Source organism: Salvelinus alpinus, chromosome 1 (assembly GCF_045679555.1).
Source record: "Salvelinus alpinus chromosome 1, SLU_Salpinus.1, whole genome shotgun sequence".
NCBI classification, from domain to species: domain Eukaryota; kingdom Metazoa; phylum Chordata; class Actinopteri; order Salmoniformes; family Salmonidae; genus Salvelinus; species Salvelinus alpinus.
In genome coordinates this window covers 48,991,063-49,005,208 of record NC_092086.1, presented here as the reverse complement: position 1 = coordinate 49,005,208, position 14,146 = coordinate 48,991,063, and the positions used below count along the sequence as shown (strand labels likewise).

At 47.9% G+C, this 14,146-nt stretch overlaps 1 protein-coding gene and 1 non-coding gene across 2 annotated transcripts in view; one reads left to right on the top strand and one right to left on the bottom strand.

The window, feature by feature from the left end:
• Positions 1-2,659: 2,659 nt before the first annotated feature.
• LOC139562215 (inactive phospholipase C-like protein 2) overlaps positions 2,660-14,146 on the bottom strand; it is a 129,616-nt gene continuing 118,129 nt past the window's right edge. The window contains exon 24 of the mRNA XM_071379731.1: positions 2,660-4,812. Coding sequence (XP_071235832.1) covers positions 4,396-4,812 — 417 coding nt within the window. The 3' untranslated portion in view covers positions 2,660-4,395. The remainder of the gene's footprint in view (positions 4,813-14,146) is intronic.
• LOC139540182 (U7 small nuclear RNA) lies at positions 8,513-8,565 on the top strand. The gene has a single exon (XR_011668114.1). It is a non-coding gene; the product is annotated as a U7 small nuclear RNA (small nuclear RNA).

Here is a 14,146-nt window from a genome sequence, read left to right as displayed (position 1 = left end):
ATCTATGGTGGTGAAACGGAAGGCGCTCTCCAAGGTGCTGATTAACTCAAAGCATTTTAGACGTCACTGCAGTATGCCCACATACTTGAGTGTAGCGGCGAGGCTTACACAAGTCCACATTCTCTGTAGCCTAATTTTCTAGACATCAATGTACAGCAACATTTTTAAACGTCGCGGCAGAACACCGGCCATTTGCATGTGCACACATTCGCAGCTGTGGTGTGTGTCAGACATAGCGTTTTCCTTGATGATCAAAAAGCTCAATTTTAGTCTCATCTGACCAGAGTACTTTCTTCCATATGCTTGGGGACTCTCCCACATGCCTATTGGCGAACACCAAACTTGTTTGCTTATTTTTTTCTTTTTCAATTTTCACCTAAAATGACATACCCAAATCTAACTGCCTGTAACTCAGGCCCTGAAGCAAGCACTTTGAAGTTTGTGGAAATGTGAAGCAATGGCTTTTTTTCTGTCCACTCTTCTGTAAAGCCCAGCTCTGTGGAGTGTACGGCTTAAAGTGGTCCAATGGACAGATACTCCAATCTCCGCTGTGGAGCTTTGCAGCTCCTTCAGGGTTATCTTTGGTCTCTTAGTTGCCTCTCTGATTAATGCCCTCCTTGCCTGGTCTGTGAGTTTTGGTGGGCGGCCCTCTCTTGGCAGGTTTGTTGTGGTGCCATATTCTTTCAATTTTTTAATAATGGATTTAATGGTGCTCTGTGGGATGTTCAAAGTTTCTGATATTTTTTATAACTCAACCCTGATCTGTACTTCTCCACAACTTTGTCCCTGACCTGTTTGGAGAGCTCCTTGGTATGGTGTCACTTGCTTGGTGGTGCCGCTTGCTTGGTGGTGTTGCAGACTCTGGGGCCTTTCAGAACAGGTGTACAGTTGTCGGAAGTTTACATACACCTTAGCCAAATACTTTGCCACAACTTTGGAAGTATGCTTGGGGTCATTGTTCATTTGGAAGACCCATTTGCGACCAAGCTTTAACTTCCTGACTGATGTCGTGAGATGTTGCTTCAATATATCCACATAATTTCCCCCCCTCATGATGCCATCTATTTTGTGAAGTGTACCAGTCCCTACTGCAGCAAAGCACCACCACAACATGATGCTGCCACACCCGTGCTTCACGGTTGGGATGGTGTTCTTCGGCTTGCAAGCCTCCCCCTTTTTCCTACAAACATAACAATGGTCATTATGGCCAAACATTTCTATTTTTGTTTCATCAGACCAGAGGACATTTCTCCAAAAAGTACGATCTTTCTCCCCATATGCAGTTGCAAACCGTAGTCTGTCTTTTTTACGGCCATTTTGGAGCAGTGGCTTCTTCCTTGCTGAGTGGCCTTTCAGGGTATGTCGATGTAGGACTCGTTTTACTGTGGATATAGATACTTTTGTACCTGTTTCCACCAGCATCTTCACAAGGTCCTTTGCTGTTGTTCTGGGATTGATTTGCACTTTTCGCACCAAAGTACGTTCATCTCTAGGAGACAGAATGCATCTCCTTCCTGAGCAGTATGACGGCTGTGTGGTCCCATGGTGTTTATACTTGCATACTATTGTTTGTACAGATGAACGTGGTACCTTCAGGCGTTTGGAAATTGCTCCCAAGGATGAACCAGACTTGTGGAGGTCTACAATTCTTTTTCTGAGGTCTTGGCTGATTTCTTTTGATTTTCCCATGACGTCAAGCAAAGAGGCACTGAGTTTGAATGTAGGCCTTGAAATACATACACAGGTAAACCTCCAATTGACTCAAATGATGTCAATTAGCCTATCAGAAGTTTCTAAAGCCATGACATCATTTTCTGGAATTTTCCAAGCTGTTTAAAGGCACAGTCGACTTAGTGTATGTAAACTTCTGACCCACTTGAATTGTGATACAGTGAATTATAAGTGAAATAATCTGTCTGTAAACAATTGTTGGAAAAATTACTTGTGTCATGCACAAAGTAGATGTCCTAACCAACTTACCAAAACTATAGTTTGTTAACAATAAATTTGTGGAGAGGTTGAAAAACTAGTTTTAATGACTCCAACCTAAGTGTATGTAAACTTCCCGACTTCAACTGTATATACACTGAGATCATGTGACACTTAGATTGCACAGAGGTGGACTTTATTTAACTAAATATGTGACTTCTGAAGGTAATTGGTTGCACCAGATCTTATTTAGGGGCTTAATAGCAAAGGGTGTGAATAGATATGCACGCACCACTTTTCAGTTTTAGATTTTTTAGAATTTTTTTAAACATGTTTTTTTATTTTTTTTATTTCACTTCACCAATTTGGAATATTTGTTGTATGTCCATTACATGAAATCCAAATAAATGACAGGTTGTAATGCAACAAAATAGGAAAAACACCAAGAATACTTTTGCAAGGCACTGTATGTGTGGGGTACAGAGATGAGGTATAGTACCTGACTTTAGCAAAAGGCTGAATCCCTCATGCCCATTTCCCTCATAGACACTGTCACTCATAACCTTTTTTCCTACTATTTGTCGACACCTTCTGGAGTTGCCTCAGAATTGCTTCATACAATATATTCCCCATTCTTGTCCTGCAGAAGGAATCCTACATATTCATGTCAGGTAGGCTGCCAGCATAAAGACAATGACAAAGTGGAAGAATTGAAGAATAGGAGGCAGGACACAAACAATGAAGCCAATTTTAATGGGCCATTTTCAGGAGCTCATACAGAACCACATCACTTTGCAGTGAAACACAAGTCAGGTTATTGTTTGACCCAATTTTTGGAATGATGGCCCCCAACCCAAACCCACCCTGACCTCTAACCCCTACACCCAACATTCCACACCACCTGTATTGATCTGCAGCACAGAACAACAGGTATCAAGTCACTGTATATGTAGAAGCAATGTACTGTATATAAAATAATTGTAATATGAATATAACTAACATCAATTATAACAATCATATCAATGGGATATTTTGTTTCAGGGAGAATTATCAGAGATAAATGTAAAGGGTCTCTTCATTACTTGTACATACATACAGTATACATCTATATAGATTCATAGTTTCTCTTTTAGGTTAGGTGTGTGTTTGATTGACAGCAGGAATCTGCCCCAGGTCCATGTTCCTCTTGTGATCCTTGACCTATAGAGTCCTTTAGTCTTTTCAGCGCAGACGGGGTCGACAGACTGTTCCAGTTAAAACAGGCTGGTGAGCTCTAGCTAGTAGCTACCTCTTGAGAGCTGGAGCGTGGGCAGAGCACGGCCACGCTCCCTCCATCCATGGGACGACGACAGCAACACACGGGACGTTACGCACACAGCCCCTTGAGAGGCGCTGGGGAGACCCCCTACTAAGCGTCCAGGCATGTTGTGATTGACAATTAACTAAATTAAAAATCTTAATTTAGGGCACTGTGCAAGTGTTTGGGGTCCTGTGGAGGTTGAAGTCTCCAGCAGGGGGAGCCAGCGCATCATTGCAGAGGCCAGGTAAGTAGTGACTGACAGAGATAGGCTGCAGAACTGCAGTTCTTTACCGTCTCTCTCACAGACAGCTCCCAGGTTTGTTTGTGCAGTAATGGTCCTCTATCTAGGATCCCTACAGAGCTCAGAGTCCGTGTGAGCTGCTCTACGTTGTGCATTTAAAACGGCAGTCCCCTCTTCAGCTAGAAGGGCAAAAGGGTTGAAGCTCAGGATGATGCACGGAAGGGCAGATCTACAGGTGTATGGAGTAAACATAAGGGAGAAGATAGAGGAGGAGAGAAGGAAAGGGTCCTGGACATGCTATGGGTATCCTAGGGGAATCCAAAGGCGAACTTGCGCGGTATGAAATGCCATTGTAAGGTGCCTGTACCCGCAGGGCCAGCAGTGCTGGCACTGCCCAGAGAAAGACAGCGAGACTCTCCTGACAGACTGACTGACTCAACGATTGACTGGCTGAGAGACTGACTGAATTCACTAATATGGGTGTTATTCGCTCTTTCGAATCCAAGAGAGAGAAATAGGACAGGAGAGAGAGCTGACAGAGACATTTCTTCTTTGTCTCTAAAACAATACATTTTTAAACTTGTGTCTCTTGTCTTTTACGATGAGTTTTCTTCCCCGTCCCTTGCTCTATTTGCTGTTTCTCTTCTGCTCTTTCCCTCTCACCATCTCTCTCCCTCTCCCTTTCCTGCTCTTTTTCCTTCTCCATCTCCTTCATTCTCTCCTTCTCCATCTCCTTCATTCTCTCCTTCTCCCTCTCCTCTTTTTTCCTTTCTATCTCACTCTGCCTGTCCATCTTCGGGGGTGTTAAAGGAACCATCCATGTTCTTTGCTCTTCTCCTCTCTGCTTCTCAAGCCCCCTCTCTCTTTCTATTCTCCTCTCCCTGTCTCTCTTTGGGTGGACTCCACTGCGGGTACAGGCAACGGGTCAGCAGTAACCATCGCTGGCCGTCTCGTTCTCAGAGATGGCATCGTGGGAGCCTGCTGCCCTATACTGTGGGGGCTGTGGTGGGAGGGGAGGCAGAGACGGGCGCTGAGTCAGGGGATGGTGTTGAGTAATAAGCTGGGCCTGGAGCTGTGGTTGGGCCTCGGGCTGGGGTTCAGCCAGGTGTTGGGACAGCGGCTGGGCCCGGGGTCGGGTCTGGGCCTGAGGTTGGAGATGGTGAGGTTGGGGTGGATGGTGGGGCTTGGCCTGGTACTGGGCCTGCGCTTGCAGTGGATGGTGTTGGAGCTGAGGGGAGGTAGCTCCGTTCTTGCTCAGGCCACAGGACTGGGTGGCACAGTGGATCTGACGCAGAGTGTCCAAAGCCTCACTCTTAGCGTGCTTCAGGAGGTCCGCCTGACCCTGAGAGAGAGAGCGAGACAAATGAGAAAGAGAGAGAGAATGCTGTCACTCATGTGTTTTAGTAATGCCCTCTATATCAGACGGGTGTCAGAGGAAGGCCCAAACATTTTTCAGACTCCAGCCACCCAAGCCATAGATAGTTCTCTCTGCTACCGCACGGCAAGCGGTACCAGTGCACCAAGTCTAGAACCAACAGGACCCTAAACAGCTTCTACCCCCAAGCCATAAGGCTGCTAAACAAGACTGCTAAATAGCTAATCAAATGGATACCCACTGCTGCTACTGTCTATTATCTATCCCGTTGCCTAGTCACTTTAACCCTACATATATGTATAAAGCTACCTCAATTACCTCGTACCCCTGCACATCGACTCAGTATTGGTACTCCCTGTATATAGCCATGTTATTTTTACTTGTCATTGTTATGCGTTATTCACTGTGTATTTATTCCTCGTGTCACTATTTCTGTTTTTTATCTTTAACTCTGCATTGTTGAAAAAGGATCCGTAAGTCAGCATTTCACTGTTAGTCTACACCCGTTGTTTACATGTGACAAAGCATGTGACAAATACAATTTAATGCACTACATTATTTTAGCCAGCGGATGGCAGCCTACATCCATACTGCAGTGTGGTTGGAGGAATTATCTGCGGTTCCTCAGAGCCCCTTCAAAAGTAATCTGTTGATAAGTGATCCCACACCATCATCATCGTCCTCTTTATTTCGGAACACCCCAGAGATGAAACCGGGCCAGATGGGGAGGAAGTTGTCAGGGCAGGCATCCCGCTTTATGGCGTTGTAAAGTCAATCAGGGCAGTTTCCGTGGCTGCCTTGGTTTCTGAGTGAAAGAATGGGCTACTGCAGCCCTGCTGGCTCTATTCTGTACTGTTGGGGGCCTGGATTCATCTCCGTAGACACTCAGACTGGAAAGACGTAGAAAGGGGTTCCTGGGGCTTCATCCTCAACAACAAAACAGCCCCCTCCAAAACTTGTGTCCCTAAAAAAAAAAAATCACTACTAAAGCCACTTAACACTCCCCTCTTCTTTTCTCCCCTCTTGTCTTCTCTCTACATCCTTACCACTATCACTATCCCAGTGTTTCTCTTTCTCCATGTCCTCCACCACTATCCCACCCACCACATGCCTTCACAGCCCACCTCCACAGCAACTGTCCCCTATTCTCTGATTCTGGTTGTCTCTGAGTCTCATCACCATACTCACATATTCGACCCTGCTGTCGTCAGCAGTTAGCTGGCTAAGGGAGCCTGAGAGACGTCCCTGTGGGACGATGCTGTTTGAGGCAGGGACCAGGGAACATGTCCTGTCTGTACTGGGGGTGTCTGTCTGCCTGTCTGTTTGTCTGTCGGTCTGTACTACAGTCTATTCCCATTGCCACTGGGCAGACAGGTTAGAGTGGCGTGTAGTTCAGGGGGGTTGAGGGTACAACCCTGTACAAAATGCCTCTTGTTCCGCTCTCACATGAGAGTAATGCTTAGCGACAAGTCTTCTACATGAAGGGCCTCAGAACACAATCCACTCCAACAGCATGAATAAATCAGATGTTTGAGAAATTATGTAATGTTCCTGTGTGAGTCACAAAGCTGGTGCTGCTGTGCCAGTCAGGGACTTGGCTGGAGGTACCGGAACCAAATCACAATGGGCTGAGCTCAACCATGGCTACGGGTCCACTCACCCCCGCAGCTGGCCTGGCCTGCACAGCGTTCCACTGGGGGTTAGCCAAGGCTGAGACTCCACAGCACACAGAACCACCAATCACACATCTCCATCTGTAGAACTCCTAACCAATCACAGTTGTTCCTTCCTCATCCTTAACACAGTCCATTAACCTGTTACTATAATTGTTTATTTTTGGGAAGGTTTATCTCAACCTCCAATTTGCCTCCAGATCTGAACATATGGGTCAGAGGACTCAGTGAAACTATAGGTTAGCTGTGGAGAGAGCACTAAGCACAGAGAAGAGACTGGTGACAGGAGGAGCTTCAACATGGACAGTCCTTTAATCATTGACTTCTAAGTTACTATGCTTCAAGAACAATACTGTATCTAGAGAATCAGACTAGCTGGTGTTGCTGGGGGGTAGGTAGTGGTCTCTACAATCCCATAGAGTCTTTGGAGCTTCTTAAGTTTCTATAAAAGGAATGTGGAACCAGTGAGTTGGGCTGAATTGGAACCAGTGAGTTGGGCTGAATTGAGAGGTGACTGCCTGCCTGGACTTGGGCTGCCAAGCCTGGCTGGCACACACAGACCACACTGCCTCATACCAAATGTTCACCACCATAAAGAGAGGTAGATTAGCTGTTAATGTGCCCGTGTTTGCTGTGCTATGCAGATACGGACATGCAGCCTGTACCCATAACTCACCGTACAGACACGAGGAAGGAGGAAGGAGAGAGAAGGATGATGCGTGGAGGGATGGAGGGGGTAAGGCATTAGGTTTTGTGTGTCCACGTTAGGCTTCTTAAGTTAAGTCCTTCAGTTCTATAGAGTGAATTCAAGCTTAATTAAGATAAGACTGCCAGCCACATATGCTGCCAAAGAACAATGAGTCCAAATAAAATAAGTTGAGCAACACCCTTTTTGAAAGTGCATCTAGAACTACTTTTAACATTGTCTAGTGGCTAGCACTACCTTTGAGCGTCCTATTTACATTCTCGCTTCTATCCTTTTCCATTTTTTCTTTAACTTTGTTTCTGGTTGTGTTTGATGCAGCCCAGACGTCTCGCTGATAAAAAGGTCCTGGGGAATCAAACGTATCCCTGGTCACATCCTCCCTCTCTCTCTGGCTGCCAGCCCGGCGGAGCCCCAAACCAGGCTAAACACACTAAACACTCAATCCTGAATAATTACATCCAGATGAGATCGAAAACACACATCACACATTCCCTCTATGTCCTTATTTGTGTCTTGGCGAGATGGTGGCGAGGCTTAGTGCTTTATCAGTGTTGCTATTACCACAGGTAATGATTCATTGAGGCTGTGAAACGAGGGCGTTGGGCCCCGCTTTATATGATTGTGGGCCTGTGTCACAGGTGAGGAGACAGGGGAGAGAGGGCAGAGAAGGGAGAGAGAGAAAGAGGGAATATAGAGGGAAGAGAGGAGACATAGAGGGGAAAGGAGAGTGAGATGAAGAGGAGAGAGAGAAGGGGGAGAGTGTGACACCAATGGACCACCTAAGGGCACGTCTGCTGGGTCCAAACTCCAGGGAGAGGGGGTGATGGTGGAGAGGGGTGGAGCCTACTGTGCATGTTGGCTAACAAATGGTGTGCGATGGTATCATCCCACATGAAAAAATACTACAGTTTAGTATAGAATATTTCAGTACTTACTATAGAATTCTATAGTAAAACATAGTATACTGTAGAATACCATACTACACACTGTAGTATCCCTCGATCATGTGTAGTACTTACTATAGAATGTTGTAGAATACTATAGTAAATACTACAGTAATGTCTGCAAAAACACTACAGTCCGCAAAAACATTACACTTTTTACCAGTATTTAATTTAATTTACCCTACCCATTCCCTTCTTCTATATCGCAATTTGCACCATCCATAAGTGAGAATCCTACATGCCAAGTATTGACCATATATTGTGTTCTCTACAGGTTATAGAAAAGAGCAGAAGCTTTAAACTATCTGTTCAGACCCCAGTCCTACCAACCAACAGGTTCTGAAAAATGTGCTCTTTTAGTATTTCTCCAGTAGGTTTTCTGAAGGAGAAAGCCCCACATCTATGTCAAAGATAACAAAACAGAAACACTATGGTAAATACTTGTCACGCCCTGACCTTAGAGATCCTTTTTATGTCTCTATTTTGGTTTGGTCAGGGCGTGAGTTGGGGTGGGCATTCTATGTTTTGTGTTCTATGTTTTTTATTTCTGTGTGTTTGGCCGGGTGTGACAAGTATTTACCATAGTATTTCCCACACAGGTGGGAAAAGGCTACCTAAGTATGGTTCTCAATCAGAGACAACGATAAACAGCTGCCTCTGATTGAGAACCATACTTAGGGAGCCTTTTCCCACCTGTGTTTTGTGGGTTGTTGTTTTCTGTCTTTGTGTCTGTACCAGACAGAACTGTTTCGTGTTGTTCGATTTTTGTTTATCTCTTTGTTATTTTTGTCATAGTGTTCACTTTGCTAATAAAGGCATGAACACTTACCACGCTGCGTTTTGGTCTCCTCCCTTAGACGATCGTTACAATACTACAGTAACGTCAGCAAAAACTTTACAGTAAATACTACAGTCCACAAAAACACTCCAGTATACTACAATCCGCAAAAACACTGTATTAATTACTATAGTATATACTACAGTTATTTTACTACAGTATTTATACTATAGTTAACTGTAAATACTCAGTAAACACTACAGTGAATACCATAGCAAAGTCTGCAAAAACACTACAGTGAATACTCGACTCCATCCCCTCCTCCCTTCTCCAGACCATCTCTGGAGACCTTTGCCTATTCCTCACTTCCCTCATCAACTCATCCCTGATGTCACGTTCCTGACCTGTTTTCTGTTAGTTTTTATGTGTTAGCTGGTCAGGACGTGAGTTTGGGTGGGCAGTCTATGTTTTCTGTTTCTATGTTGGTTAATGGGTACCTAATATGGTTCTCAATTAGAGGCAGGTGGTTTTCATCTCCTCTGATTGAGAATCATATTAAGGTAGGTGTTTTCACTTTGTTGGTCGTGGGTGGTTGTCTCCTGTGTTAGTGTCTGTCTATGTTGCACCATATGGGACTGTTTCGGTTTGTTTGTTCATTTTGTTCGTTCGGTTTTTATGTAGTCATTTCCCTGTTCGTGCGTTCTTCGTGTTACATGTAAGTTCTTACGTCCAGGTCTGTCTGCATTCGTTTTGTTATTTTGTTAGTTAATTCAAGTATAGTTCGTTTTTTGTCTTCGTTGTTTTGTCGTGTCTAAATAAATATCATGTCTAAATACAACGCTGCAGTTTGGTTCAATCCCTGCTCCTCCTCTTCGGATGAAGAGGAGGAGGAACGCCGTTACAGAACCACCCACCCTACCAGAACCAAGCAGCGGAAATTCGAGCAGCGGCCAAGTAAGCAGGACTCGTGGACTTGGGAGGAAGTATTGGAGGGAAAAGGACACTGGGCGCATATTGGGGAATATCGCCGCGCTCGTGAGGAGATGGAGGCAGCGAGAGCCCAAGAGCGTTGGTATGAGGAGGCAGCAAGGAGACGTGGCTGGAAGCCCGAGAAGAAACCCCAAAAATGTCTTGGGGGGGGGGCTAAGAGGTAGTGGGCCGAGGGCAGGTAGGAGACCTGCGCCCACTTCCCAGGCTTACCGTGGAGAGCGGGAGTACGGGCAGACACCGTGTTACGCAGTAGAGCGCACGGTGTCTCCTGTACGTGTGCATAGCCCGGTGCGGGTTATTCCACCTCCCCGCACTGGTAGGGCTAGATTGGGCATTGAGCCAGGTGTCATGAGGCCGGCTCAACGCGTCTGGTCTCCAGTGCGTCTTCTCGGGCCGGCATTCATGGCACCAGCCTTACGCATGGTGTCCCCGGTTCGCCTACATAGCCCGGTGCGGGTTATTCCACCTCCCCGCACTGGTCGGGCGACGGGGAGTATTCAGCCAGGTAAGGTTGGGCAGGCTCAATGCTCAAGGGAGCCAGTACGCCTGCACGGTCCGGTATTTCCGGCGCCACCTCCCCGCCCCAGCCTAGTACCAACAGTGCCTACACCACGCACCAGGCTTCCAGTGCGTTTCCAGAGCCCTGTTCCTCCTCCACGCACTCTTCCTATGGTGCGTGTCTCCAGCCCAGTGCCTCCAGTTCCGGCACCACGCACTAAGCCACCTGTGCGCCTCCAGAGCCCTGTACACACTGTTCCTTCTCCCCGTACTCGTCCTGATGTGCGTGCCCTCAGCCTGGTGCCACCAGTGCCGGTACCACGCACCAGGCAAATAGTACGCTTTGAGAGTCCAGTGTGCCCTGTCCCTTCTCCCCGCACTAGCATGAAGGTGCGTGTCCTTAGCCCGGTGCCTCCAGTTCCGGCACCACGCACCAGGTCTACAGTGCGCCTTATCCGGCCAGAGCCATCCGTCTCCCCAGCGCCATCTGAGCCATCCGTCTCCCCAGCGCCATCTGAGCCATCCGTCTCCCCAGCGCCATCTGAGCCATCCGTCTCCCCAGCGCCATCTGAGCCATCCGTCTCCCCAGCGCCGTCTGAGCCATCCGTCTCCCCAGCGCCGTCTGAGCCATCCGTCTGTCCCGAGCCATTAGAGCCGCCCGTCTGTCCCGAGCCGTCAGAGCCGATAGTCAGTCAGGAGCCGCTAGAGCCATTCGTCAGACAGGATCTGCCAGAGCCGCCAACCAGACAGGATCTGCCAGAGCCGCCAACCAGACAGGATCTGCCAGAGCCGCCAACCAGACAGGATCTGCCAGAGCCGCCAACCAGACAGGATCTGCCAGAGCCGCCAACCAGACAGGATCTGCCAGAGCCGCCAACCAGACAGGATCTGCCAGAGGCGCCAACCAGACAGGATCTGCCAGAGCCGCCAACCAGACAGGATCTGCCAGAGCCGCCAGTGAGCCATGAGCGTCCAGAACCGCCAGCGAGCCATGAGCGTCCAGAACCGCCAGCCAGCCATGAGGGTCCAGAGCCGTCAGCCAGCCATGAGCGTCCAGAGCCGTCAGCCAGCCATGAGCGTCCAGAGCCGTCAGCCAGCCATGAGCGTCCAGAGCCGTCAGCCAGCCATGAGCGTCCAGAGCCGTCAGCCAGCCATGAGCGTCCAGAGCCGTCAGCCAGCCCAGAGCTGCCATGTATCCAGAACTGCCCCTCAGTCCAGAGCTGTCTCTCTGTCCGGAGCTGCCCTTCAGTCCGGAGTTGCCCCTCTATCTTGAGCTACCTCTCTATCCTGACCTACCTCTCTGTCCTGAGCTACCTTGTCCCGGAGCTGTCCCTTATTTTTGTGTTGCCTCTTATATTAGGTGGGTGGAATAAGAGGGTGGTCATTCTGAGGGGGAGAAGTAAGCTGGGATTGACTATGGTGGGGTGGGGACCTCGCCCAGAGCCTGAGCCACCACCGTGGTCAGATGCCCACCCAGACCCTCCCCTAGACTTTGTGCTGGTGCGCCCGGAGTTCGCACCTTGAGGGGGGGGGTTATGTCACGTTCCTGACCTGTTTTCTGTTAGTTTTTATGTGTTAGCTGGTCAGGATGTGAGTTTGGGTGGGCAGTCTATGTTTTCTGTTTCTATGTTGGTTAATGGGTACCTAATATGGTTCTCAATTAGAGGCAGGTGGTTTTCATCTCCTCTGATTGAGAATCATATTAAGGTAGGTGTTTTCACTTTGTTGGTCGTGGGTGGTTGTCTCCTGTGTTAGTGTCTGTCTATGTTGCACCATACGGGACTGTTTCGGTTTGTTTGTTCATTTTGTTCGTTCGGTTTTTATGTAGTCATTTCCCTGTTCGCGCGTTCTTCGTGTTACATGTAAGTTCTTACGTCCAGTTCTGTCTGCATTCGTTTTGTTATTTTGTTAGTTAATTCAAGTATAGTTCGTTTTTTGTCTTCGTTGTTTTGTCGTGTCTAAATAAATATCATGTCTAAATACAACGCTGCAGTTTGGTTCAATCCCTGCTCCTCCTCTTCGGATGAAGAGGAGGAGGAACGCCGTTACACCTGACCACTGACTGCGTCCCCTCTGACTTCAAAATGGCCCGAGTCGCTACCCTCCTCACGAAACCAACACTCAACTCATCTGGCATCAAAACCTATAGACCTGCATCCCTTCTTTCTTTTCTTTCCAAAACACTTGAGCGTGTTGTCTCTGATCAACTTTCTCGATATCTCTCTCAGAAAAAACCTTCTTGACCCTAACCAGTTAGGCTTCAAGATGGGTCACTCAACCGAGACTGCGCTTCATTGTGTCATGGAGGCTTTTCGCACTTCCAAAGCTGACTCTCTCTCCTCTGTTCTCATCCTCCTTGATCTATCCGCTGCCTTCGACACTGAACCATCAGGTCCTCATCTCCACCCTCTCAGGGCTGGGCGTCTCAGGCTCTGCCCACTCTTGGATTGAATCCTACCTTGCAGGCCACTCCTACCAGGTGACATGGAGAGGATCTGTGTCTGCCCAACGTATTCTCACTACTGGTGTCCCCCAGGGCTCGGTTCGAGGCCCTCTCCTCTTCTCTCTAGATACCAAATCGCTCAGCTCCGTCATATCCTCACATGGTCTCTCCTATCATTGCTATGCGGATGACACTCAACTACTTTCCTCCATCCCCCCTTCTGACAGCCAGGTGGCGACACGCATCTCTGCGTGCTTGGCAGATATCTCAACTTGGATGTCGGCCCACCACCTCAGGCTCAACCTCGACAAGATGGAGCTGCTCTTCCTCCCGGGGAAGGCCTGACCGCTCAAAGACCTCTCCATCACGGTTGACAACTCCACAGTGTCACCCTCCCAGAGTGTAAAGAACCTTGGTGTGACACTGGACAACAACCTCTTGTTCTCTGCAAACATCAAAGCAGTGACTCGCTCCTGCAGGTTCATTCTCTACAACATCCATAGAGTACCACCCTACATCACACAGGAAACGGCGCAGGTCCTAATCCAGGCACTTGTCCTCTCTCTTCTGGACTACTGCAACTCGCTGTTGGCTGGGCTCCGCGCTTGTGCCATCAAACCACTGCAACTTATCCAGAACACTGCAGCCCACCTGGTTTTCAACCTTCCCAAGTTCTCTCATGTCACCCCGCTTCTCCGCACACTCCACTGGCTTCCAGTTGAAGCTCACTTCCACTACAAGACCATGGTGCTTACCTACGGAGCAGCAAGAGGAACTGCAACTCCCTACCTTCAGGCTATGCTCAAACCCTACACCCCAACCCAAGTACTCCGTTCTGCCACTTCTGGTCTCTTGTCCCTCCCACAGCTCCCGCTCAGCCCAGTCAAAGCTCTCCTCTGTCCTGGCACTGCAATGGTGGGACCAGCTTCCCACTGAAGCTAGGAAAGCAGAGTCCCTGCCCATCTTCCGAAAACATCTGAAACCTTACCTTACCTTACCTCAAACAGTATCTTAAATAATCCTCCTCTCCTAAGACCCCCCCCCCCCAAAAAAAATGTCAAATGTAAAAATACTATAGTATTTTTTTCATGTGGGATGTGTTATCATGTTAGTTACTGCTGAGCCCACAGATACAGCCGTAGGCCGGAGCTGCACCATTTAATTAAGAGATTTAAGGATTACAAAGAAGGGAGGTGCTAATTAGCCAAAATGATGTAATCTCTTGGGAGAGTACAGCAGCAACATCACTTCTGTAAATTACTGGAAGTT